General features: G+C 43.4%; 1 protein-coding gene across 12 annotated transcripts in view; it reads left to right on the top strand.

Moving 5' to 3' along the window:
• Positions 1-23,032, top strand: part of HERC1 (HECT and RLD domain containing E3 ubiquitin protein ligase family member 1) — a 305,583-nt gene that overhangs the window by 184,974 nt on the left and 97,577 nt on the right. For 10 of the 12 annotated variants that reach the window (XM_088446526.1, XM_088446573.1, XM_088446582.1 and 7 more), the window contains exons 50-53: positions 8,266-8,539; positions 15,848-16,061; positions 16,189-16,394; positions 17,883-18,025. In XM_088446526.1, the coding sequence (XP_088302652.1) occupies positions 8,266-8,539; positions 15,848-16,061; positions 16,189-16,394; positions 17,883-18,025 (837 nt within the window). The remainder of the gene's footprint in view (positions 1-8,265; positions 8,540-15,847; positions 16,062-16,188; positions 16,395-17,882; positions 18,026-23,032) is intronic. The other 2 variants (XM_088446592.1, XM_088446556.1) reach the window with 1 other exon arrangement.

The following is a 23,032-nucleotide window of genomic DNA, read 5'->3' as shown; positions in this document are numbered from 1 at the left end:
AGAGTGCAGGTGGCCGACCGACCTGCTGGAGTATTTGAAGAGAGAGGCGCACCAAACGTGATGTCACGTTTGGCACGAGATTCAAACTCTTCCCTATATGTGGGAGTCTCTTGGCACTAACAATTGCCAGAGTACAAGTTCCCAATTCATGCTCCAGCATCCCAGTGATTTCTGCTGCTTGTTTCTGACCTTAGCTTCATTTGTGACCTAATTCCGTCTCCTCCCTGGTACTGTGCTTGGTATTCCAGTTTCAACCTTGGCTATCCTCCGTGACCTGGTTTACATCTGCTACCTGGTAGCAGTTCTGACATGGCAGCTCGACTACGTGGTACACCTGCATTGTACTCGGCTCTATCCAGAGGACACCAGCACCTGTACAAGAAAAACAAGCCTGAGGACTGCGACCTGTGTGTCGGACGCAGCTAAGTCCAAACCTCCTTGCGGGGGTCCCTGGTGAATACCGCCGGCATGTTAGACTCAGGGCCTCAGTACTAGGTCTCGCCAGTCTCGAAGTACTGGCTAGCATCCACTATCCGTCTGTGAGTTGTGATACTGGTGCTGACATGATGTCATCAGAGTTGAACCACAAGTTGGAGCACTTCTGCTTGCAAACATTGCAGCCACAGGCATTTCTGGTAGATTCCATGCCTATACATTAGAGCTTGCATCTGATCCATGTGCTCCAGTTGCAAAACCATCCTTGGTGCTGTCTCTATGGGGCATAGAGGTAAGCGGGGCCTGGCAATGCTAGGTTGCTCTCTTCGTCCGAGACACCTGTTCCTTGATGGTTCTGTATGATGTCAAAATAAAAGACTGGCCATTTCCTTACAGACAATCGCCAGTGCTTACTGTATTTCTTCGCAGGCTTACCACTGTGCATAAATGCCTGTTCATGAACGAAGTAGTTGTGTCAGACAACCACCTGGTCTTTGTTACAGTTCTATACTTTTGCATCCAAAGACAAAAACTTTGGAGATAAGGTGTTAAGCACTGCCAGTTTTGAGCATATCCTCTCTTAGGCAAAGCTTTAGGATGTCCTCATGGTTTTTTAAAATGTCCCCCAATGGCTGAGAAGAAGAGAGTTTTGTACTTACGTTAAATCCTTTTCTCACAGTCCATTGGAGGAACACTGTTCTTATTGGAGAATGTTGGGGTATTTTTGGTTGTTTTTCTTCTTCTCTCCCTATTGTTTACGCTTGACCTGCCCTTTGGGACTTCATTAGACAAAACTGACTTTCTCAGGCAGCTGCAAGGGTATAGAAGGGGGAGGAGCCTGTTATTTTTGTCAGTAGATTTAAAGTGCCCAGTTTCCTTTCAACATACTCTATACCCCATGATGTTTTCATTGTCCTCAAATAGAAAATAAAAAAGTGCAAAAATCCCATTTTTGTTTCCAAAATTACTGCAGAATTTTGCATCCTTTTGGTATTAAAAATTAAAGCTAAATGTAAGGGGAAATCTGTTCTATCTTTATTGCATATCAGTCCTGTGCATCTGCCGCCAACCAAGAGAAAACCCACTAAATGTATCTGCTACACTCTTTGATCCTAATAATCATCCACCACAAATCAAAATATAATTTTTGCACATGGATGCACCAAGCACACACTCAGAAAGATGCTAAATCATCCATCACAAATCAAAATATAATTTCTCCTTCATCCACTAGGGGACACTGGAGTTCAAGACAGTGGGGTATAGACGGTGGTAGAGCAGAGCCTGGCACTTTAAATAATTTAGAAGTGTGACTGGCTCCTCCCCCTCTATGCCCCATCAGCCCCAGTTTTCAGAATGTGCCCGAGAGAGCCGGTTGCACATTAGGCTGTCTCCAGCCTTTCTTATTTATTTTTAGTGTTTTTATTAACAAGCATTGAGGACAGGCAGGCTGCTTACTGTGGAAGTCTGCCTGCTACGTGGGAGCCGCCGGGAAAGTCACCACACGGCTACTGCAGCCTGTGTCCGGTGACCTAGAGGAGGGGGCACACACCTGGAGTCAACGGACTCTGCGAGGACCCGCCACTGCTGACACCGTCATGTGTCCGGATTCCTCGCCGCCCCCTCAGCCCAGCATCCCGGCCGCAGCAGTTGTAAGTATAACCACTGCTCATGATAGCAGGAGCAGTGGATGCATAGCTGGGCTCAGTGACATAATGTCACTGTTAGGAGACCCGACATCCCCCCGCACGCACCAGAGTCCCTTATCGGGTAACAGAAGGTGCTAAGTGGGCCAGAAGAAAACGCTGCAGTGGCTGTCGCGACTTAATGGCTCCTTCCAGCACCCGCTGCTGCTCTCAACAGGCAGCGTCCGGGTCTAGGGCTTATCCATAGTCGGCCAGTTACTAATGTAACGCTGACAGGACATCGCGGTCCCGGCTAGCGGGGGTGGAGCTTATTACCGGCGGCCATAGCATCAGCCGCCCATTCCGAATGGCGCGTCCTGCTTATCTTGCGGCGCCATTTGTAGTCGGGCTCTCCCTCTTCTGCCATATTAAGACCATCGTAGCTGAAACCGGCTGGGTCCGGGTCCTCCTCGCTACAGAAGGTACATGTGTAGCGCTGGGGTAGGCGCACCGCATGCGGACGCCTACCATTTCCTCTATCAGCAAGGAGCTTATTGGGAGAGACCCACCACGGCTTATAGTGGTCAGTGTCCGGGTCTCTGATTATGGGGAGTGGCGCGATGGCAGTGTTTAGGTCCCCGTTGCACCGCGCACCCTCCCACCCTGTGCACCCGCTATGCAAGGCTTCTGGATTTACTCTCTGGTTAAGTGCACTCCAACTGGACTGTGCCCACTATAACAGGCAGGCTAGGGTATCTCCAGCTTAGGAGGTAGGCAGGCACAAGTGTGTCCCATCAGGGAGAGATTCCACACAGCAGCTGCCTGTCCTGTGCAGCCGGCCAGTCCTGGGAGGTGTCCCTATGCTACAGCTTGTTTTGCAGCACATGGAAGCATCCACAGTAGAAGAACTACAGGTGCCAGCATAGCATGTACGCCGCAAGGGAGGAAGCACAAGCACTGACTTGGCTATTAGCAGCTCTCCTCAGAGCAGGCTTCCCTGTTATCCCTAGTCTATAGTAACAGGCTAATAGTACCAGCGCAAGGCTCGGATCCCACCGCGGCCCTTTCTGTGTGGCGTTTGTATGTTCTCCCTGTGCTGGCAGCACTGCCTTAGCTATTAGCATCTCTCCTCATCTAAATATCAGGAAGAGACGCCGCGTCCCGCAGCTCCTGGCTGGGCTGAGCAGGCTTCCCTGTTAGCTACTGCATAGCATAGAGCTAATAGCCTTACGTTATACATGGCAGCGCTGTATGACGTCACACTGCTGCCACAGCAGCACAACTTCAGTGCTCCCGTGAGTTAGCCCCTCTCCTGTCTTGCAGGAGAGACGTTGGTTTATGCGCAGTTTTGCGTCAGGAGCCTTGATTGCTCCCCGAATTCCCGGCACTGACCGGACCTTCAACTACTCCGCTTATACGATTAAGGGGGCTAGCAGCGCTATGCTGAGAAGTGTAGCAGTTTGCGCGCGCACACAGCGCGGTATTTCATGATCAAACAGCGTCCCCTGCTTCCCTTTTAAGGACAGTAGTTACTACTGCACACAAGCAGTATAGCTCAGGCACTACCTGCAGCAGGAAGTGCTTTAGCATGGGTCCCTTACGCCTACCACGCTACGAGTGCTTCAGCAAGGGTTGCCTGTCCTTGTATGACAGGAGTTTAGTGCTAGCTACAGTGTATAGCTGGTTGCTAGCGGTAGACTAGCCATATCTCGCTTTTCCACTATGACACCGCGTTAAGCGGTTCTGAAAGGGGCCAGTTGTTCAGCCCATGCATCACGGCTAGAAGCGATGTGCTGACATTACTTCCAGGACCGGTGCACAAACGCAGTCCTGCCAATTGCAGCGCTGCTTGGTTTACCCAGTCAGACTCCCCTTCGTTCTGTAACATAAGGCGCCTAGATTAATCTAAGGGCCTGATATCTTAGCCTGTTAAGTATCATAGCCTCATGGTGTATTAGCTCCACTGTTCTGGTGCTGCTGCCAGAACTTATGGTTATAGCATACCCTTCACCCAGGGTTAGCACATTTTTGCGTCCCATCCCCAGGCTTATGCCTCACATTGGCTTCCCATGCATATGTGGATACCATTTTAGGCTGGTCTTAAAACCTTTCTCACCAGTTTTCTGTGCTTACCTTAGAAGGTATGCATAGGTGCATCTTTTTATATCATGTGTTCCCTTTGGCAGCACATACAGGAAGAGGTTAGTGACGCGCAGCTAGTGTGGTTGTTGGCGTTGCTGCCTCACAGCGCTGGGGTCTTCCTGTTGATTCCCACTTCAAAAAATGGGTTAATGTGGCGCTAAGATGGCTCACCTGATAAGGCGAGTACGCCAGTAACAGAAGGGTCCCAGGATCGAAACCAGTCTGGGACAGCACAGTGCTAAAATATCCTGCCCCTACGCTGTAGCAGAATGACGGCCACCCGTGGCACATGAGCAGTCTATGTATGTGTATTGTATTTTATACTAGCCCTGCTGTATAACACACATGCTGGAGTGATTTTGTCCTTGGGCTCAGTTCCTTCCATGGATTCAATTATTGCTCATGTTCTAATTTTAAAATGTTACGTCACCTACTAAATTTGTATGTAGGTACGCGTATCCATTTGTGGATATCGCTTCTTATCCTTACAGTAGGAGCAGGGGTAGGATCTGTTCTCATCAATTTATGTCTAATACCTAGCATATTGATAGAAGGAGGCTGCGATTGGAGGCTGGACTCTCCTGATGCGGTAGTTTGTATAATGACTACGCTTTACACTATCTCTCCCTGGGGATTGGGTTGTGTGTGCATATATATATATATATATTTGTGTATATGGGTAGAATGCCTATACTTCCACAATCATTAGGTTTACCTATAATCCACACAAGGGAAGCCGCCTGGGATTACCAGAAGCTGTAGGCTATATCCCTACATATTAATATTATATGGTGGCTCTATAAACTAGAGTCATGTGCTACAGCTTACATGGTGATAGTCACAATTCTCTAAGACATTGCTTCTAGTATGGATCCTAGACATGTCACATGTATATAAAGTTATGTACTTCCACCCTCCTGGAGTTATAGTTCCATTCCTGCCAGTTTATACGGCGCCCCGTTTCGGGGGACCTATTATCATTACAGTAATGCACTGGGTAGTAAACTTGTAAGACGCCCATTCCTTGTATGAATATTTCCTAATAATTGGGAAACAAAAACATGTTTTTTGTTTAAACTACTGGAGTTATCACTATTGATATCTCCCTTCTTTACTTGGGATAACCAACTCGTTCTATGTCTAAGTACAGGTACTCTTCTCAGTATCGATTCCGGTACTCCATATTATTGTAGCATATCTCAATAAAATGGGTCTAAAGTGCCCTTAGGTACAATTCATATCTGGAAGGCCTAGGGCCACTTGCCGATATAGGCAGGGTCCGACCTGAGTTATATTAGACTGGTGGGCATAATACGCACTTCACCATTAGAAATATTTATGCAAGGATACTTAAACTAGCAGACCGTTTTTTTTGGGGTGTATGTATAATCTAACACGGCTATACAGATACACGTCTCTAATGGAACAGGCTCAGGTATAGAGTCCTGTTCTACGACCTTCTTGTCTCGACTAAAATTTTGCTAGTTTCCACAGTATTTTCTACTGCACATCTCCAGACTGAAGTCCGTGCTGTAGAGCATTGGTCTTAGCCCACTGAAGCTACTCTCTATACCTAATGTGGCGGGTTGCTGTGTGATGGTAAAGATCAGTGACATTCTACATAGCGTCCAGAGGGCTTCTGGTCGCTCAAAGGTAAGAGCTTACTAATGCCTCGGATGATGCTCCTATTTCATGCAACCTGACATACATAGCTTTATTCTCCCTTACGCACCCTAGCTGCTGTCCTAGCAGCCATCCGCTCTTTTAATCAGTTGGCTCTACACTTTAGAGTTTTCCTGGTGTGTGGGTGGTGCATAATTACAACATTGGATTGGCGACACTATTCTACTAGAACCTGTTAAGGTTCTGGACCGAAGCACACCTATAGGCTATTGCACATCTTTACATAATTGTGATCCGCGCAGGGGACCTGGTTGGGTTCCTGTTCAGTATCTGTTGATATTTTTATCACACTCACATGGTTGTCCTAGTGCTCTGGCCTTGTTGTATGGGATGCTTCCCTATATTGATAGATCTCCCTGGGTGGCTGTTGCATTCGTGCTGTTTTACTGTTAGGTTCCTGGTTGTTTTCATACTGTGTTCGGGCCAGCAGTTGGTACTGACTACGCACTTACATCATGTTGGAAGTTGTCTGTTATTTCCTTTTAACGGCAGTATTTCAGTTCCTGTTTTATCCCTGTTTTCAAAATGGGTTGTACTTCCGTCTGGCCCTCTGAAAGGTATTGTAGTCTCAATCCTCTCTCTCTCTCTTTCGCCTCAGTGTCACGCCCAGTGGGATCTCCACTCGTTGGAGACTTCTATGGTCTAGCCCTTCCACTGGTTAACAACTTTGTTGTAGTTGGACCTCAAGGATGGTTCGGGGCGACTGTTCAGTCTTGTCTTTTGCCTCCCTGCATACTCTTGTTGGGAGTCTGTGGACAGGATCAGCTCTGTATCTGTAGTTTGGTATTGTTATACTTTTATATATACGATTATGTCCAGCAGTTCTGGGATTCTGCTGTCTGTGGCTGCAGCTGCCTGTTTAGACTCTAGTAAGGTTCTCGAGTTTATGCTCGTTTACTGCCCTTCTCCTATAGATTCTTGTTGGGGCTCTCTGCCACCAACAGTCCGGTTTGGTCTATTTCAGCTGAGATTACAGATTCTGATGTTTCTCACCTGTGTTTGTTCTCTCAACAGCTGTTCTGTTCCTTTTGACTTGCGCTGTAAGTTGTGGAATTTTCTGTGACTGTTTAGTGAGGAGTAGTGTTTGTCTCCTGTGCTACGACACTTGTTCCTCAGCTTCCGCTGGGCCTCAGGTTCTTTGCGGTCTCTGTTTCGGTTTGGCCAAGGGATCAGCAAGTTCTCTGCGCTCCCACCTGGGAGGTTGGCTATGGGACGTCCCCACTGTCTTTGAACTCCAGTGTCCCCTAGTGGATGAAGGAGAAAACAGGATTTTGGTACTTACCGATAAATCCCTTTCTCCGATTCCACAGGGGACACTGGACGCCAGCCCAGCGCTGTGTAGCTACCGTTTTGTTTGGTTTCTATAGTTGTGTGACTGCAGGGTTCCCTGCAGTGGGTTCCTCTGTTCTCCTTCAGTCGGTCTTGTTCCGTTCTGTGGTCTTCTCCTTTTCCTCGTTTTTTTCTGTTGTCCTCCGTCTCCTCTCGGGCTCAGTTCTTAAACTGGGGCTGATGGGGCATAGAGAGGGAGGAAACAGTCACACTTCTAAATTATTTAAAGTGCCAGGCTCTGCTCTACCACCGTCTATACCCCACTGTCTTGAACTCCAGTGTCCCCTGTGGAATCGGAGAAAGGGATTTATCGGTAAGTTCCAAAATCCTGTTTTTTGCACGTTGATGCACCAAGCACACACTCGGGAAGATGCTAAATGTTTGCACCTCTGCAAACAAAAATAGGTGTGCAGTGTTGCAATACAACATTTGCGCTGTCTGCACACAGGTTTTGCATTTTTATAACATTTTCATAAATTACAAAACTTTGAGCTCTGTACTTTATTAATACTTGGTTTAAAAATCTAAATACAGTTTTGCAAACCCATCATACTGTAGATACCTAATCATCCTGAACTCATTTGGACTGACATGAAACCAGTCCTAAAGGTATATATTTATTTGAAATTAGAAGTATGTCTGTAGACCGTTCCCGGGCACTGCGAAAGGAGATCAGCAAGCTTAGTGGATTAATTTATCATTCATGTTGCAAAATACTGTGAAACACACTGATGTTTTACTTTATGCTGTGCTTATTTAATTAATTTTTTTAGTACAGTATATCTTGGTAACTGTCATAAATGTTTACTAACTTAACATTTCAGTGTGAATCAAAAAGTGATGCAAGCCTTTCTTCTACATATAGCAGACTGACATTGATGTAAACTCAAGTTTTGTGTTTAAAATATTAATATCCATTAAAGAAATGTAACAGGATTGTTTTATTTACCAAAGTAGCCTGTAATTATTTTCTCACCATTAGAAACAGTTTGATCTGTAACTCTGCCTTATGTTACCAAAGTAAAATGTTATCCTATTCTCTTCTCTCAAGTGGGTCTAGTTGCAGTCTTGCTGCAGGCCTGGAGTCTTTGGGCTTAACAGATATCCGCACTCTGGTACGCCTCATGTGCTTGGCTGCAGCAGGCAGAGCCGGTCTCTCTACCAGTCCTTCAAATAGTCTGTCTAATTCTGTTGATCGTTCCCGTGGTATGCACAGCAAGACCAGTAAACCCATCTCATGCCTAGCATACCTGAGCACAGCTGTGGGCTGCTTGGCATCCAGTACACCCAGTGCTGCCCGACTTCTTGTTCAACTTTGTACCCAGGTAAGACAATTTTTTAAAGTTTCAATTTTCTTCTCTAAGAGAATGTATTGAAAATATGCTTAAATTGTACATTTTAGAAACTTTTTATCATGTTTTTATTAAATCATAACAAAACATTAGAAAATAAAAGCTTGTTCATGTTTATAAAGCAGGAGAAATTTGTGTGCCTTGTCATGAAAAATTATACTATTATATTGTAATTTATCCACCAATATCTTTACTAAAATAAGATCAGCAACAATGCTAAAAAAAAAAATCATATTTGTAATTTAGGTTTATCATTTAATTTGACAGCCTCTGACCTTTTTTGTATTATTTTTTTTAAATCTATTTTTCTTTTTATAAAATAGAAAGTACTGATGGCAAAGCAGTAATCGCATGCTTATATACCTTCACATAACTATATCTTACCTACTGTACATGTGTTTGCTTTCTTAATCAGTTTATCATTTTATCTAGGCTGTTGATTAAGAAGGATTTGTGTAATCTTTTCTACTGTAGACTTTTGAGGAAATCAAGTATACTAGATGGGATGTAGTTACCATCCCGGCAGTCGGGATGCTGGCGCTCAGAATACTGGCTCCGTAATCCCGACCGCCGGCATCCCGACGGTAAGTATTAGGGTTAGAGGGAGGGTTAGGGTTAGGCACTAGGGGGAGGGTTAGGCTTAGACTGAAGGGGGGAGGGTTATGGTTAGGCTGCAGGGGGGAGGGTTATGGTTAAGCTGCAGGGGGGAGGGTTAGGGTTAGGCTGCAGGAAAGGTGGGTTGAGGTTGAGGGGAGGGTTAGTACTAGGGCACTTACCAAATTGGGTTGGGATTCTGACTGTCGGGATCCCATACCCAACCCTACTAGATGGTTTGTGCCGCACCCAATAATCAGGACATTTAAAAGAAAACTTCTCCAATGCTACTGTAGTTTAGCCCTTTTTACTGCCCAACAGACTTACACCCTTAACACAGGAGGTTGGGTCCGGCCTGTTCTCAGTTATTTTTTATTTTTTTGTGGTTTTGTTTCGTCGTGCAAAAAATTTATCATGACACATCTAACGTGATAGGGAGTTCCTGAGTCGTTTTGTTTATTGATAGCAGACCTTGAAGTGTAGAGCTGCTCTAGACAAAATCTGTATGTATATCCTTGTTGCCATTGTAGCCATGATCGAGAATGTCCCATTTACCCAATACCACATAAGAGAGTTACAGAGTCATTTTTTTTCAGATTGGGACAAATTCTATCTCTTCCTGGATGAACCCATTCTTTTTCAGCCTACAGTAGGATAGTGTGTCTCAGTTGGTGCTTAAATGTAGTTGCACAGGACCTACCGTGTCTCCCCCCTGCAGTGTCACATGGAAATGATCTGAGTTGGGAGCCCTTTATTGTACCCCTCACCCCTGGTACTCAATCATGCAGCAAGGCATTTATTTTACTGTTTCCTGATATTTTTTTTTTTTTTTTCAATATATGTTTATTTTTTAAAACAATACAAAAAATTTAAATATATATATATATTCAAAAGTTTCGTAATGCAATATAAAGATTGTACATAACAGGGACCAATCATTAAAATTAGTGCAAAATATATCGAAAGTGTCCAAAACAGTATACATTATAATTCAAGCAAAATATTAAAGAAAAATATAAAAACAGAAAATTGAACAGGTAAACAAAGACAGCACAAAAAAGGGGAAGGTACAGGACCAAAGGGAATGGAGAAAGTAGGAAGCCCCAGAATGCAAATCGAGAGGATACTATGGGCACATCATTCTTCTGCAAGGGCAGCTGTAAAAACTCAGAGGGGAGAGCAGATTTCAAATTTCAGTCTGACTTTTTTATGTTGTTTTTTTAAAGTGTCATCTTTCTGAGTTTTCTTCCATGAAGCCCACTGTCGCTCAAAAAGCATTGGATGGTGCGATCAGACACGGACATACCTTGACTTCAGCTTGCATCTCTTTGGTCGTTTTCCTTGGCTCTTTTTCTACCGTTCTCCTTATCCTTCTGTTCAATATGTGGTCGATTTTCCACTTGCTGTCGCATTCAGGGAGGTTGGCTACAGTCCCGTGGACTTTAAACTACTTAATAATTGTAATTGTAGTCACAGGAACATCAAGCTTCTTGGAGATGGTCTTCTAGCTTTTATCTTTACTATGCTTGTCTAGAATTTTCTTTCTGATGATCTCAGGCAACTTTCTACTTTCCTTACTCTGGTCCATGTTCAGTGTTGTGCACATGATGATACCAAACAGCAAAGTGACTACTTTTCTTCATTTGGATAAACTGAATGACTGATTAGATTGAATACATGTGTGATTCTAATTTAAGAAAGCAATTGGTTTGAACTATCACTATAATCTAATTATTTATTATGTTTCTAAAGTTACTAACAAGTCTTTCCAGGCCATTTTAGTATATTTTTATAGAATAAGCAGTAATTTATCTGTTTTCACACTTTCTTTGCTTTATTCTATGTCATAGCAAAGACATGCAGGTATAAATGAGATAATAGCTTTTAATTTCATCACATTTTAGGAGGAATTAAGTATTGTTTGAGCTGTAATGAGTTGAGTTTTCTTTTCAGCGTCTAGTCACCTCTGCAGAGCTTAAATACAGCTAGAACCTCCTATTTGGTTTTGGAAAATGTAGCTATGTTGTACTATTATTGTATTTCTGTTTTTGATTTGAAATCTTTACCCATCTAAGTTAGAATCACTGCATTTTTTCCTATAAAATGTTTAATTTCATTTTTGAAATTAACAATGTAACAATCCTTGATTTTACTCTAAATTTGTAAATGGCAAACATTTATGAAACCTGATGCGCATATATAACTGTGAAAAAAGGCTGCTACCCGTAGCAATCAGTCAATATAGGCTTGAATATTTGTGTTGAACTAGCGTCTTGTTGCTGACCCTCTAAAACTGTGTATCAGTGATGTGCAACAGGTGTCCTGAGGGCTACACGCGGATTACGAAGGTTAACATGGCCTCCTGGTCCTTCCTGTCTTATCTATACTCTTCTCTGCTTTATGTCCAATTAGCACCAGCTTTAATTACCTGCTCTATGCCCCACCAATCTTCACCCCTGGCCTCAGCTCTTATTACATAATAAACTGAGGAGGTGAGAGGTGGGAAAATAAGAGGTCTGAGTATTTTTCTGGGAGAAATAATTTTATTTTAGGTTCCTTCTTTAAATGGTGCGGCAGCCTGCTTTTTTTTCACTATTTAATTCAATAATTTTGAAGACTGTGGCTGCGTCAATAGATTGACAGAGGGAAGCTATTGCACTGGACTGGACTGGACTGGAAGACACATGATGCCTCCTCCTGCTGCATAAACACCTGTCCTGAGGGGTGTCCAATCACTTCTACTGTAGGTAGAGACCGGTCTCCATCCAATAATGGTGCCAGAACTTTCACCAGTGAAGAGGCATCATGTAAATGTTGATTACTCTCCCTCTGCTCTTGTTAAGTCCCAATCAGTCTTTGGATCCTTTGTGGGGCTCAGAGGCTGTATACACACTAGGCACATACCTGCCACTAAGGGTGTGTCCCTTTTGGACTGGTAGCTTGTGCATTTTGTTCTCTGGGGGGAGGTATGATCAGTCACCTTGGTGGACTTCAGTGTGTGCACTGCAGCTTGGCCAGAAAGGCGCAGCTCTTGCTGTGACAACATAAGCAGGAAAGTTCTTTTATAAGAGTGGTTTTGTCTGGGAGTCCGTCACTCTGTGCACCCATTCTTTGTCTGGTTTACATTACACTGTTTAAGAGGAAAAAATAAATGGACATTCTGTTTCTCTCTTCACTAGAGTTAAGCTGGGTACTCACTAAGCGATATTTTGGACGGTTTCTGACGGATCGAAATGACAAATCGTTTAAATCATGCAGTGTGTACCCACTATGTTGGGTGGTGCACGCTCCCGTGGGGTCTTCGGCCACATCGTCCAGACGGCTCTACATGCTGCTCAGTCTGACCATGCGGCTGATGACCCCATGCAGTGGGATGCGGCAGGGGCCGACATTTCAGGCGGTCGGGCACCGGATGGTTTAGTGTGTACCGGCCGCCCAATATGTCGGCCTGTCTTCAGGGGATCGCTGGGTACACACATAGTTTAGTGTGTACCCAGCTTTAGAAACCTTGTTCTGCAAAACCTGAACAAAGCTTTAATGGCAGTTTCAGGTTGCCCACACATTGCGTACTCTGTATTATTTTCCTATAGGAAATACTGAGAAATGGAAAAGATCCATAGTGAGATTATTTTAGGCTATTACCATTCCAATCCTGAACTCCACAGCCCTTAATGATAGCACAGTTAGAAAAATCAAGACTATCTTGAAATCTGTTTATGTAGCTGTCTCTTTGGGGTATGTTTCCACTTTGGCTTGGGTTAATAAGGCTATTGAAAAATGTTCTGAGCAACTCTTTGGATGGTTGCAGCCTGAGAGTACTAGATCTGAATTAGTCATCTTATTCAAACACACGTGAATATCTGAGTAAAGGAATTTTGTATGCTGGTTAGACAATGATTGATGTGGTGGAAGCCTGCCATCTCCTCTACTGGGATCAGTGGGTCAGTTCCTCTTCAGATTCCTGGGTAATGAGCATCATGGAGGGGATATATGATGGATCTTTTCAGAGTCACCAATACCAACAGTGTTCCTGCATCAGGTTCTGTGAGCAGCCATTAACACTTTGCTAGCCCCAGGTAATTATTTCAGTTCCAGTAGAATAGAGGGGGTATTTTTTATTCAAACCTATTTTTGGTTCAAAATGCAAATGGTTCTTTTCAGTCCACTATGAACCTAAGCATAACTGTATTCTCAAATATGATCGTATTTGGGACCCATGGACTGCTTCTTCCTATTATGATGCTGGAGGCGGTGAGATTTCAGATGCTGATGGGTCGGCACAATAATGCTTTGGTATTCTGAGGCTTCGCTTGTAATTTTTCTGCTGTATTGGATGGTTGAAAATTATTTTATTTTTTTAATTTTAATCTGGGTATGACTGTATTATTATTAATGTGTTTATATGACCATGGTTATATACTATATATATTTTTTTTCTTTATGTATTATGTTTGATTTTTTTTCCCCCCAAGATTATTAGGGGGTGGGGGGATTTTATTTCTTGTGTTGCTTTTCCCTTTGTTATGGAAAAAGTTTCTTAAATTAAATAAACTCGATTTAAAAAAAAAAAAAAGACGGAATTAAGATCAGTCGTCAACACTATGGAAAAAGACAAGTTCATGATGTCAAATATGCTTGAATGTTTCCATCTGGGAGTGCCATTAGTGCCTTCTCACTTTTGTGGTTTGGTCACATCATTTCTGGTTTCAGACTTTCCCTGTAAAGTGTTGACATTTACCAATATTATGGTGGCCATTGCTCCTCTCCTGAGGTTCAGGGGTATCCTAATTATGCCTTACTTGGATAATCATCTAGTCAAGGTAGAATCACCAACTTTGCTCCAGAAGTATTACAAAGGGGTGGCACATATTCTGTCGGCAGGGGCGTTTCATAAGAGGAAGCCGCGGCGGCCATTTTGTCCTGTACTGCACGTGCGCAAAATGGCCAAGGCGGCCATTTTCCAGGTGTTTTTTTTTCTACAGCGCTGACAAAGGTGCCGACGCGGGACTGCAGAGTGATAAGTATAATATGGGTGCAGGGTGTGCGGTGCGGGCCCGCACACCCTGCACCCATTATAAATATGCCTCTGCCTGTAGGCCCTCAATTGGATCATAATTATCAAAAATCCAATGTAGTTCCATCTCAGGGGTATCACTAAAGTGAGAGAAATGAAGATGTTACCCATAGCAACCAATCAGATTCTACTTAACATTTTAGCTAGCACCTTCTAGAAGATAATACCTAGAATCTAATTGGTTGCTATGGGCAACATCTCCACTTCTAAAAACTCTCACTTTAGTAAATTTACCCCTCAGAGTCTAAAAAGCAGGGCTATTTTTTTCCTGCTGGACAAGATCTTTTTGTAGATGCTAGTAAGGTATCTAATGGCCCTTAGATGGAGATCTGTTCATTTTTGAATAAATGTACTTGGAAAGTTGGTGTCAACTGTCAAAGCCATTCAGTTAGCAAGGTTTAAGTCAGGGCCTGAGTCTGCAAGGTGCAAAGCTGCACGCAGGCAAATATGGTAATGCAGCAGGAGGCATCATTCCTACTGTGCATTACCTATCCGAGCTGCGTTGTCCAACGCAGCATCAGATAAACTGCGTAACATCGGCCGGCTGTGGTCCACCCATGGGGTCCCACAGCCGGCGGCCGCAGTTTAGAGGAAGAGGCCAGGAAATCTCCATCAGCCGACGGAGATCCTGGCCTCTTCCCTCCTCCCCAACGGCGGTGACACGCCTCTGTTTCAGGAAACGGAGGGCGTCGCTGCCCCCTCCGCGCCCACATACAGCAGCAGACTATCAATCCCTGACAGTCTGCTGCCAGTCTCCGAGCGAGTTAGCAGAACCCATTGTGCACACTTGCAGAATGGGGCCTGCACAGATTCCCGAACATTGGGAATCTGCGTTCAGCAGTACACTAGCGTCCACTGCTGAATCAGGCCCATAATGCAGTTCCAGATCTAACTCCCCTTGAAATAGAACAAGTAACAACACTGCTTAGACAGACAGCTCATCAGTCTGTCTGTAAAGGCACGTCAGCCTTTTGGTAGCTAAGCAAATACAAGCTGAATATGAGTCCTCAGTTTACTATATGGAACTTGATGGTTGTGTCCTCCTTCATGGTCTGTTCCATGATGGGTAATCCCCAGCATGATTACCTTACTGTGTGAATACCTGCTCATTCCTATTTGAGGGCACATTCTACAAGATCAGTGTGCTTTTAATGGATAGCACAGCACAGAGCTCCTGCTGAGCTGCTGTCAGGCATCCACTTGGTCCTCATATTTTACCAAGTTCTACTGGTTTTATGTTTTTGCATTCAAGTGTGCCGGTATTGGCTGTGAATTTCCATTCTGTGAGATTATCTGCCTGAGAGGCAGTTATGGGACATGTCCCCTAATGGGATGTAAGAAGAAACAAATTTTTATACATAAGTTAAAACCTTTTCTCTGAATCTTGTTACTTTTTTTACTTTGGTAGAAGATTTGATTTTTTTTTTTTTTATAGAGGTGTTGATATATTTTGCTCTCTTTCAGCTCCTTTTCTCTCTTTCTGCAGATTTTTGTTTAAAGTACAAATGGCCAATGTCTTTATGCCCAGCCCAGTGTTCTAGTTTGCCCTAAAGGATTTGACATCTATTTAAGGATTTCACAAATATCTACATTTGTTTTCTGTATTTTTACAGAATTTAATATCTGCAGCAACTGGTGTAAATTTGACTACAGTGGATGATCCTGTACAGAGGAAATTCTTGCCCAGTTTCCTACGTGGTATCGCTGAAGAAAGCAAGCTGGTCACCTCCCCTAACTTTGTGGTTACACAAGCGCTGGTAGCACTGCTTGCAGATAAGGGGGCTAGACTGCGACCAAACTATGACAAGGCTGAAATGGAAAAGAGAGGTACAATGCTATAGATGTAGTATTACTAAATAAATTGACAAACAGAACAGTCAAGTTTTTTTCTGAGCAATGTGTGCATATGAAAGCTTGTGGCCTCTCATCCCTTTATGTCACTGTTATACTGCAGGTCCTTTAGAACTGGCAAATGCGTTGGCTGCCTGTTGCCTCTCTTCACGACTCTCCTCACAGCACCGCCAATGGGCTGCCCAGCAGTTAGTGCGCACACTGGCTGCTCATGATCGTGATAATCAGGTTGCTCCGCAGACTCTTGCTGATATGGCTGGAGACTTGAGGAAATGTTCTTTCACCAAACTGGAGGCACATCAGAACAGAGTGGGTTTTGTATAGCATTCTCTTCACATGACTTCTGTTTACATTTCTGTCTTCTACCAAGCATGAAAAGTATGTAGGACATCTATTAAATTAGTAATTTAATGTAACGTGGTCTCATTATAATGAAATGTAATTAAGTACAAAACTTAAATTTAAGATTATTTGCCAAATTATTAATTTAAAATGAGCTATTTTAATGCTATCTTCATCCAGCAGTGTTATGGTTTCCCAAATTCAGCAATAACTGACCCTGCTACACTCAGATCTCCGAAAAACAAAACTAAACTAAGTTCCTTCCACTTGCTACATCTCACAAGGACACAAATTAAACATCTCAATAAAGAAATTAAGAAAGAAGAAATGTACTCACCACCTCTAGGTACTTGTACTGAGCAGGCCCCTATGTTCTCTTCAGTGACTGCCCTCCGGTATTCTCGTCACTGAGGACAGTGCTGCAGCCTCCCCAGATGACAGGGAGCTACACTGATCACCGCACATAACGGGTCCCTGAACAGCAGGTACACCCTTGCTTTTGTAATGGGTCTCCTCAGGTGGCATCTGCCTCTGGACTCCTCTCACTGCTCACAGTAAAAGCTCCTCTTTGGAGTATGGGGCTGAAAATATTTTAGACTTGTCAAGAGCAGTGCAGGGGACCCCTCCCCGCAGAGCCCTGCCCACAGCCCCCTGACAACTAATCGATATGATCCTTATCCTAAAACCTGCCTGGGAAACTTGGTTGGGCGTCTTCCCCTTTTGATTACCCATATCCACAGTCGGGTCATAAATTTTCTAAAACAAAAGCAGACATGGGGTGCGCCACATAGTGCATGAACCAAACATTTATTAAAAAGCTTTTTCAAAGTAGGTCATAGGTTACGTACCAAAGGTGGTGGACAGACCACTGCAAATTAAACAGCTTGAATAAAATCTTAAAAGGGCAGAAGTAGCATACACAGCCGACAATCCCGCATCACATCACAGTCACGCTAGGCCACGCCCAAGAATATTCCTACACAGGACTAAGGATCAAATAGGGTTGAGGTTACCAAAAGGTTAAAAAAAAAAAAAAAAAAAAAAAAAAGGCAGCCTAGATGGGCCAAGTGGTTCTTATCTGCTGTCAACTTCTATGTTTCTAATTCGGCAACTTTAAACCATCTCAGTTCCTGCTACATTCCCTCACTTCTTCCTCTTTGCTCCTCCTATTTCCTTTTCAACATGATCCAGCTCCCTCCTATAACCCCTCATAAAAATGCTGCAGGTTAATACGTTCCGGAGACTTTATTTCTTTACTCCATTATCAAATGTTTGTCCTTGCAATTGAATGTAATAAATATTGAAATACGGATTTAAATGTGTTACATGTACATTTCTTAAGTTTCCTTTTCCTTTCTGTATTCCTTTCCCTCCCTTTCATTGGACTTTTCAAAACTTAGTAAGATACAATAACTTTTGACATAGGAAGGAGCAGTGCTTAATAAAAATGTAAAGATTTCTGGTTTCCAGGTGATGACCTCTGTGTGGTGCAGTAAGAAGGGGTTATTGGCTACAAGTGGCAGTGATGGCACCGTCAGAGTGTGGAATGTGTCTAGGAACCAGTATTCCCTGCAGCAGACTTGTGTCTTCCAGAAACTGTGAGTACAACTGCACACAACCACCAGTGGATAGTTTCTCATAGTTATTAGCAACTATGGCCCTCATTCAGAGCCACACGCAAGCGGGCGCACGTACGTTAGGCGTACGTACAAAAATATTTAAATTCAATGGCTCGCTCGTATTTTCGTTCGCATCTAAAATTCCTCCCTAAACTCTGACGACCCCTCCTCTAACTAACGAGCGTACGAAATAGCGAGCGTACATCCCCGAAATGGCTTGAAAGGAACGCACGCACAAGTATAAACAGGAAGTGGCCTTGTCAGATGTCGATTACCTGCTCCTTTATTCTGCCTACCTCCATCAATCGTATCATGCCAATCAATGTATCAATTAGCTTAATTGTTTGTTTTTTTTCAACACAATGCAAGAAACTTTACTCTTGTCTGTGTTTGTGTTTACCCGCAGAATACGTACGGATGAAACATTCGCTTGTATTGTTTAAAAAACATGTGAACCACAATTAAACAATTGTACTATTGCTGTGTATCCCCGCATATTTCCCTGGGTTCATTTCTTTATTTAAATTTGCTTACGCATGTCACTGCATCAAGCCTATCCTAACTCTCCATAGATTTCTGGCCCTGTCGAACACATGACTCATACACTAACCAATAAAATTGCTCCTGTTAATTTCCAAAATACATTAGCCAATCAGAAAATTTTTACACACTTTATCAAAAATGATTTTTAAGAAAAACACCATTGCCATCATGAGAGCCTCCGCATTCACCAGGCGTGAGCTGCTGGTGCTTACGGAGGTCATGGATCGCCGGATCACCAGCCAGCCAGAACCCATGACCAACCGGCAGAAGCGCTCCGCGTATGCGGAGGTACGGTCCCGCCTGCGGTCCTTTGGATCACGCCGCAACATCGGGCAGCTGGAGCGCAGGTGGTCCGACCTGCAACGGCGAACGCCCCGCTTGCTGGCATGCTTTCGCATGCAGATCCTGGCAAGTAAGTGTTATGTATTGTGGTTTTAATGTTTGTGTTTGTGGGGCAAACTGCGTGTGCATGTTTTCCTGTCTGTTCTATTTATTATTTGTACTCATATCTGCGTCTGCATGTTTTCCTGTCTGTTCTATTTATTATTTGTACTCATATCTGCGTCTGCATGTTTTCCTGTCTGTTCTATTTATTATTTGTACTCATATCTGCGTCTGCATGTTTTCCTGTCTGTTCTATTTATTATTTGTACTCATATCTGCGTGTGCATGTTTTCATGTCTGTTCTATTTATTATTTGTACTCATATCTGCGTGTGCATGTTTTCCTGTCTGTTCTATTTATTATTTGTACTCATATCTGCGTCTGCATGTTTTCATGTCTGTTCTATTTATTATTTGTACTCATATCTGCGTCTGCATGTTTTCCTGTCTGTTCTATTTATTATTTGTACTCATATCTGCGTCTGCATGTTTTCATGTCTGTTCTATTTATTATTTGTACTCATATCTGCGTCTGCATGTTTTCCCTCTTTTTATGAATTTTTAATTCTGCTATTTTTTTTTTTTTTTTTTTTTGTTTGTTTGGCCGGATTTGTCCATAAACTAAACGCAATTTATTTGACATATTTTAGGGGGACAGCCAAGACTCCGCCGTCAACGTCGGCGTTCCCGCCCACTCTCCCCAACCCCCAGCCAACACTCCACCCCAAATCTTTCGCCTATTCCCCACTCCTCCCCATCCTTCCCAGACCCTCTCCCGGAAATGTCGGGACTCCTTCCCCTCCGTCCCACTTCCCCCTCTCCTCCACCCACCCCTCTTCCAATTACCCCCTCCCCGGAGTCCTGCATAACTCCGCCCCATTCTTTGGGGAATGACGGATCCTCCGAGGAGGATCATGGAGGTTTTGCCGGAGCTCCCGATTTGTTTCCCGGTATGTTTTTTATTATTTTTTTTTAAAGCACAAACTGTTTGTATGTAATCATGTGTCGTGCCTTTCTTCGTGTTTTTGTGGCTTGACTTTTGTTGATTGTGAAGGTTTGCCTTTACCTCTTCCTGGTGATTTAAGCATACACATATCATACCTGTGGGAATTTGTACCTAGGCCTTGTATTTTTGCCAGCCCACCCTTTTTATTTATGTTTTTGGGTTTAGGAGTGATTAGTTTTTTAATTAATGTTTTTCTGTGGAGTCCCTATTGTTGTATTAACCCACACACTTTTCTCACCCACAGAGGAACAGAGGCGTCGGCAAGAGGTGGCGGATGTTGTGGGGCAGATGCGCCACCATGTAATCGGCCTTCTGGTGGCCCTCGACCGGCTGTCTGGCCTCCTTCGGCATTAGTTTTTTTTTTTTTGTTGTATTTTCCCAATAAAATTTTAAAGACAAATATACGTTGTGGCTCATTTTTAAAAACCAAAACCAAGATAGTTTAGCCTGACATAAGTTCCTGCAAGGATTTCCCTTTTTTAAAAGTTAGATTGTGTTTTGTCTTTGTATGTCAAACAGACACCAGAAACACATAACAGTAACAATGTAATTTCCCTTTTTGGGTGTAGTGTCAATTTCAGATTTCTACATTTTCCAGGTTCCTACTTGGTGCGCAAGCTGCTTAGGCCAATCTTACAAATCCCAAGGTTGGGCCAGGCTTCCTTTTGGTGTGGATTGGAAAGCTGAAAACATATTTCAGTTTTGCTCATCTGGCGTCAGTACTGGTTTACCCCTTAGTCAAATGTAACTTGTGTTAACCTGGTTACACTTGCTGTTAACGTCCCAAAAAAGGAAGACCATTTCACTCTTCAAACATTTATTCACCACATAACAGAGAAAACAAAGTGGTCACTCCCAAAAAAAATACACAGTGATAAATTCAAATACAACACATACCAAGAAAAAAAAAAATAAAAACACAAAATCAAGAACTGGTTGACGAAGGACCATGCCAACATGATTCCACAAACATGGCGTTGCGATATGGGTTCCAGAATATATGCCCAAAAGGACCAGATCCAGGTTTGGTAAGGGTAGCAGGAAGTAGTGAGCGTTGGAGTGCCAAAGATTATGTGAACAAACAGAAGATGGTGAGAAAATTAAAAATAAATTAGATGTTTGCCAAAAAAAACAAACACATTAGGTATAAACACTGGAGTTTTGAACAAACTTACCTAAAAAATCTGGCCACCACATCATCGCGTATGGCCCCCCCACATACTGACCTTCGACCAACCTCGGGGGGGCCATCCTCAGGTAAGGCATCCTCTGGCTGCATTGGGACACCACTCCTTATGGCAATGTTGTGAAATATCCCACACAGGACCACAATTTTAGACACCATATCCGGCACATACATGAGCTCGCCACCAGAGCGGTGGAGGCATCTGAATCGGCCTTTTAAAAGGCCGATACAGCGCTCCACCACTTGCCTGGTGGCTGTAAGTGCGGAATTATACGCACTTTGTGGCCCTGGTGTGGGAGCCAAATAAGGAGTGAGCAGCCAGGACATGCAAGGGTATCCACTGTCTCCTGTGAACAAAAATAGACCACATCAGGAACACTGTGTATCAAGCTTAACATTGTTATGTACTAAAGGTCTCCACTTACCCAGAAGCCACGCATCACCAGCTTGTAGGTTGGTTAATTTCTGCCATATCCCTGATTGCCGGATGACGAAGGAGTCATGAGCACTTCCGGGTAATTTAGCATTCAGGGACAGGATCTGGAGGGAGGCATCACATACCACCATTACATTCAGGGAGTGATAGTGTTTCCTGTTTCTAAATATGGCCTCCAGCCGTGCTGGAGGCTGAAGTGGTATGTGAGTACCATCCACAACCCCTATGATGTGTGGGAAGCCAGCTATTTGGTAAAAATTGGCCTTGGCCACACTAAGGGCACCCATATCCAAAGGCATTTTAATAAAATGATGGAGGTGCTTGAAAAGTGCCTCCATCACTGCCCTCAGGATCCGGGAAAAGGAGGATTGGGAGATGCCCGCCACTATTCCGACCGTTGTTTGAAACGATCCTGAGGCACAGAAATGTAACACCGCCATAAATTGCGTCAGTGGTGGTATTGCTGTTGGACTGTCAATTTGCCGCTCAAGATCACTTTCTATTAATGAGAGAGTGTCTATGATGATTTTGGGAGGTAGACGGTAGCGTCTTAAAACCTCATCATCGGGCATTCCAAAAAGGGTGACACGTGTTCGAAATATCTGGGGCCTTGCATGCCTACGATGCCTACGCCTGGGACGAGTTTGAGGTTGGTCGTCTTCCGGGAGCAGGGCCAGAACAATTCGCCCCAGATCTACCTGAAATTCAAAGTTTACAATGTAAGGCTTTTGACCCACCCCAAAAGTAAGAAAAAACAACTTAGCTTTCTGATACCATCCATAGCTGCTTACATGCCGGGGTATTGTCATGATACGTATAAACTGTAAAAAAGGCAACAATGAGACGTCAAAAATTTAAAGGGTTTTTTTTTTGGTTAAAAATTGTTGCAAGCCAACACAGAAAATAACGGAAAAACACATTTGGCCATCGATGAAAACTACATTGCACACCGTACGTCAAATAGGGTTCAAATGGACCCAAAAAATGGAAAAGGGAAAAGCAAAACTGGATTATATGATGAATAAGCCGTCCAAAATGCGGTAAATTATTCGCAAATGCAAGTCACTACACCAACAGTCAAAAATGCGGTAAATTATTCGCAAATGCAAGTCACTACACCAACAGTCAAAAATGCGGTAAATTATTCGCAAATGCAAGTCACTACACCAACAGTCAAAAATGCGGTAAATTATTCGCAAATGCAAGTCACTACACCAACAGTCAAAAATGCGGTAAATTATTCGCAAATGCAAGTCACTACACCAACAGTCAAAAATGCGGTAAATTATTCGCAAATGCAAGTCACTACACCAACAGTCAAAAATGCGGTAAATTATTCGCAAATGCAAGTCACTACACCAACAGTCAAAAATGCAGTAATTCATTCGCAAATGCAAGGCGCTACACCAACAGTCAAAAATGCCGTAATTCA

This window comes from Taudactylus pleione, unplaced genomic scaffold (genome assembly GCF_031769625.1).
Source record: "Taudactylus pleione unplaced genomic scaffold, aTauple2 ptg000019l, whole genome shotgun sequence".
NCBI classification, from domain to species: Eukaryota; Metazoa; Chordata; class Amphibia; order Anura; family Myobatrachidae; genus Taudactylus; species Taudactylus pleione.
This window is presented reverse-complemented; position numbering and strand designations above follow the sequence as displayed.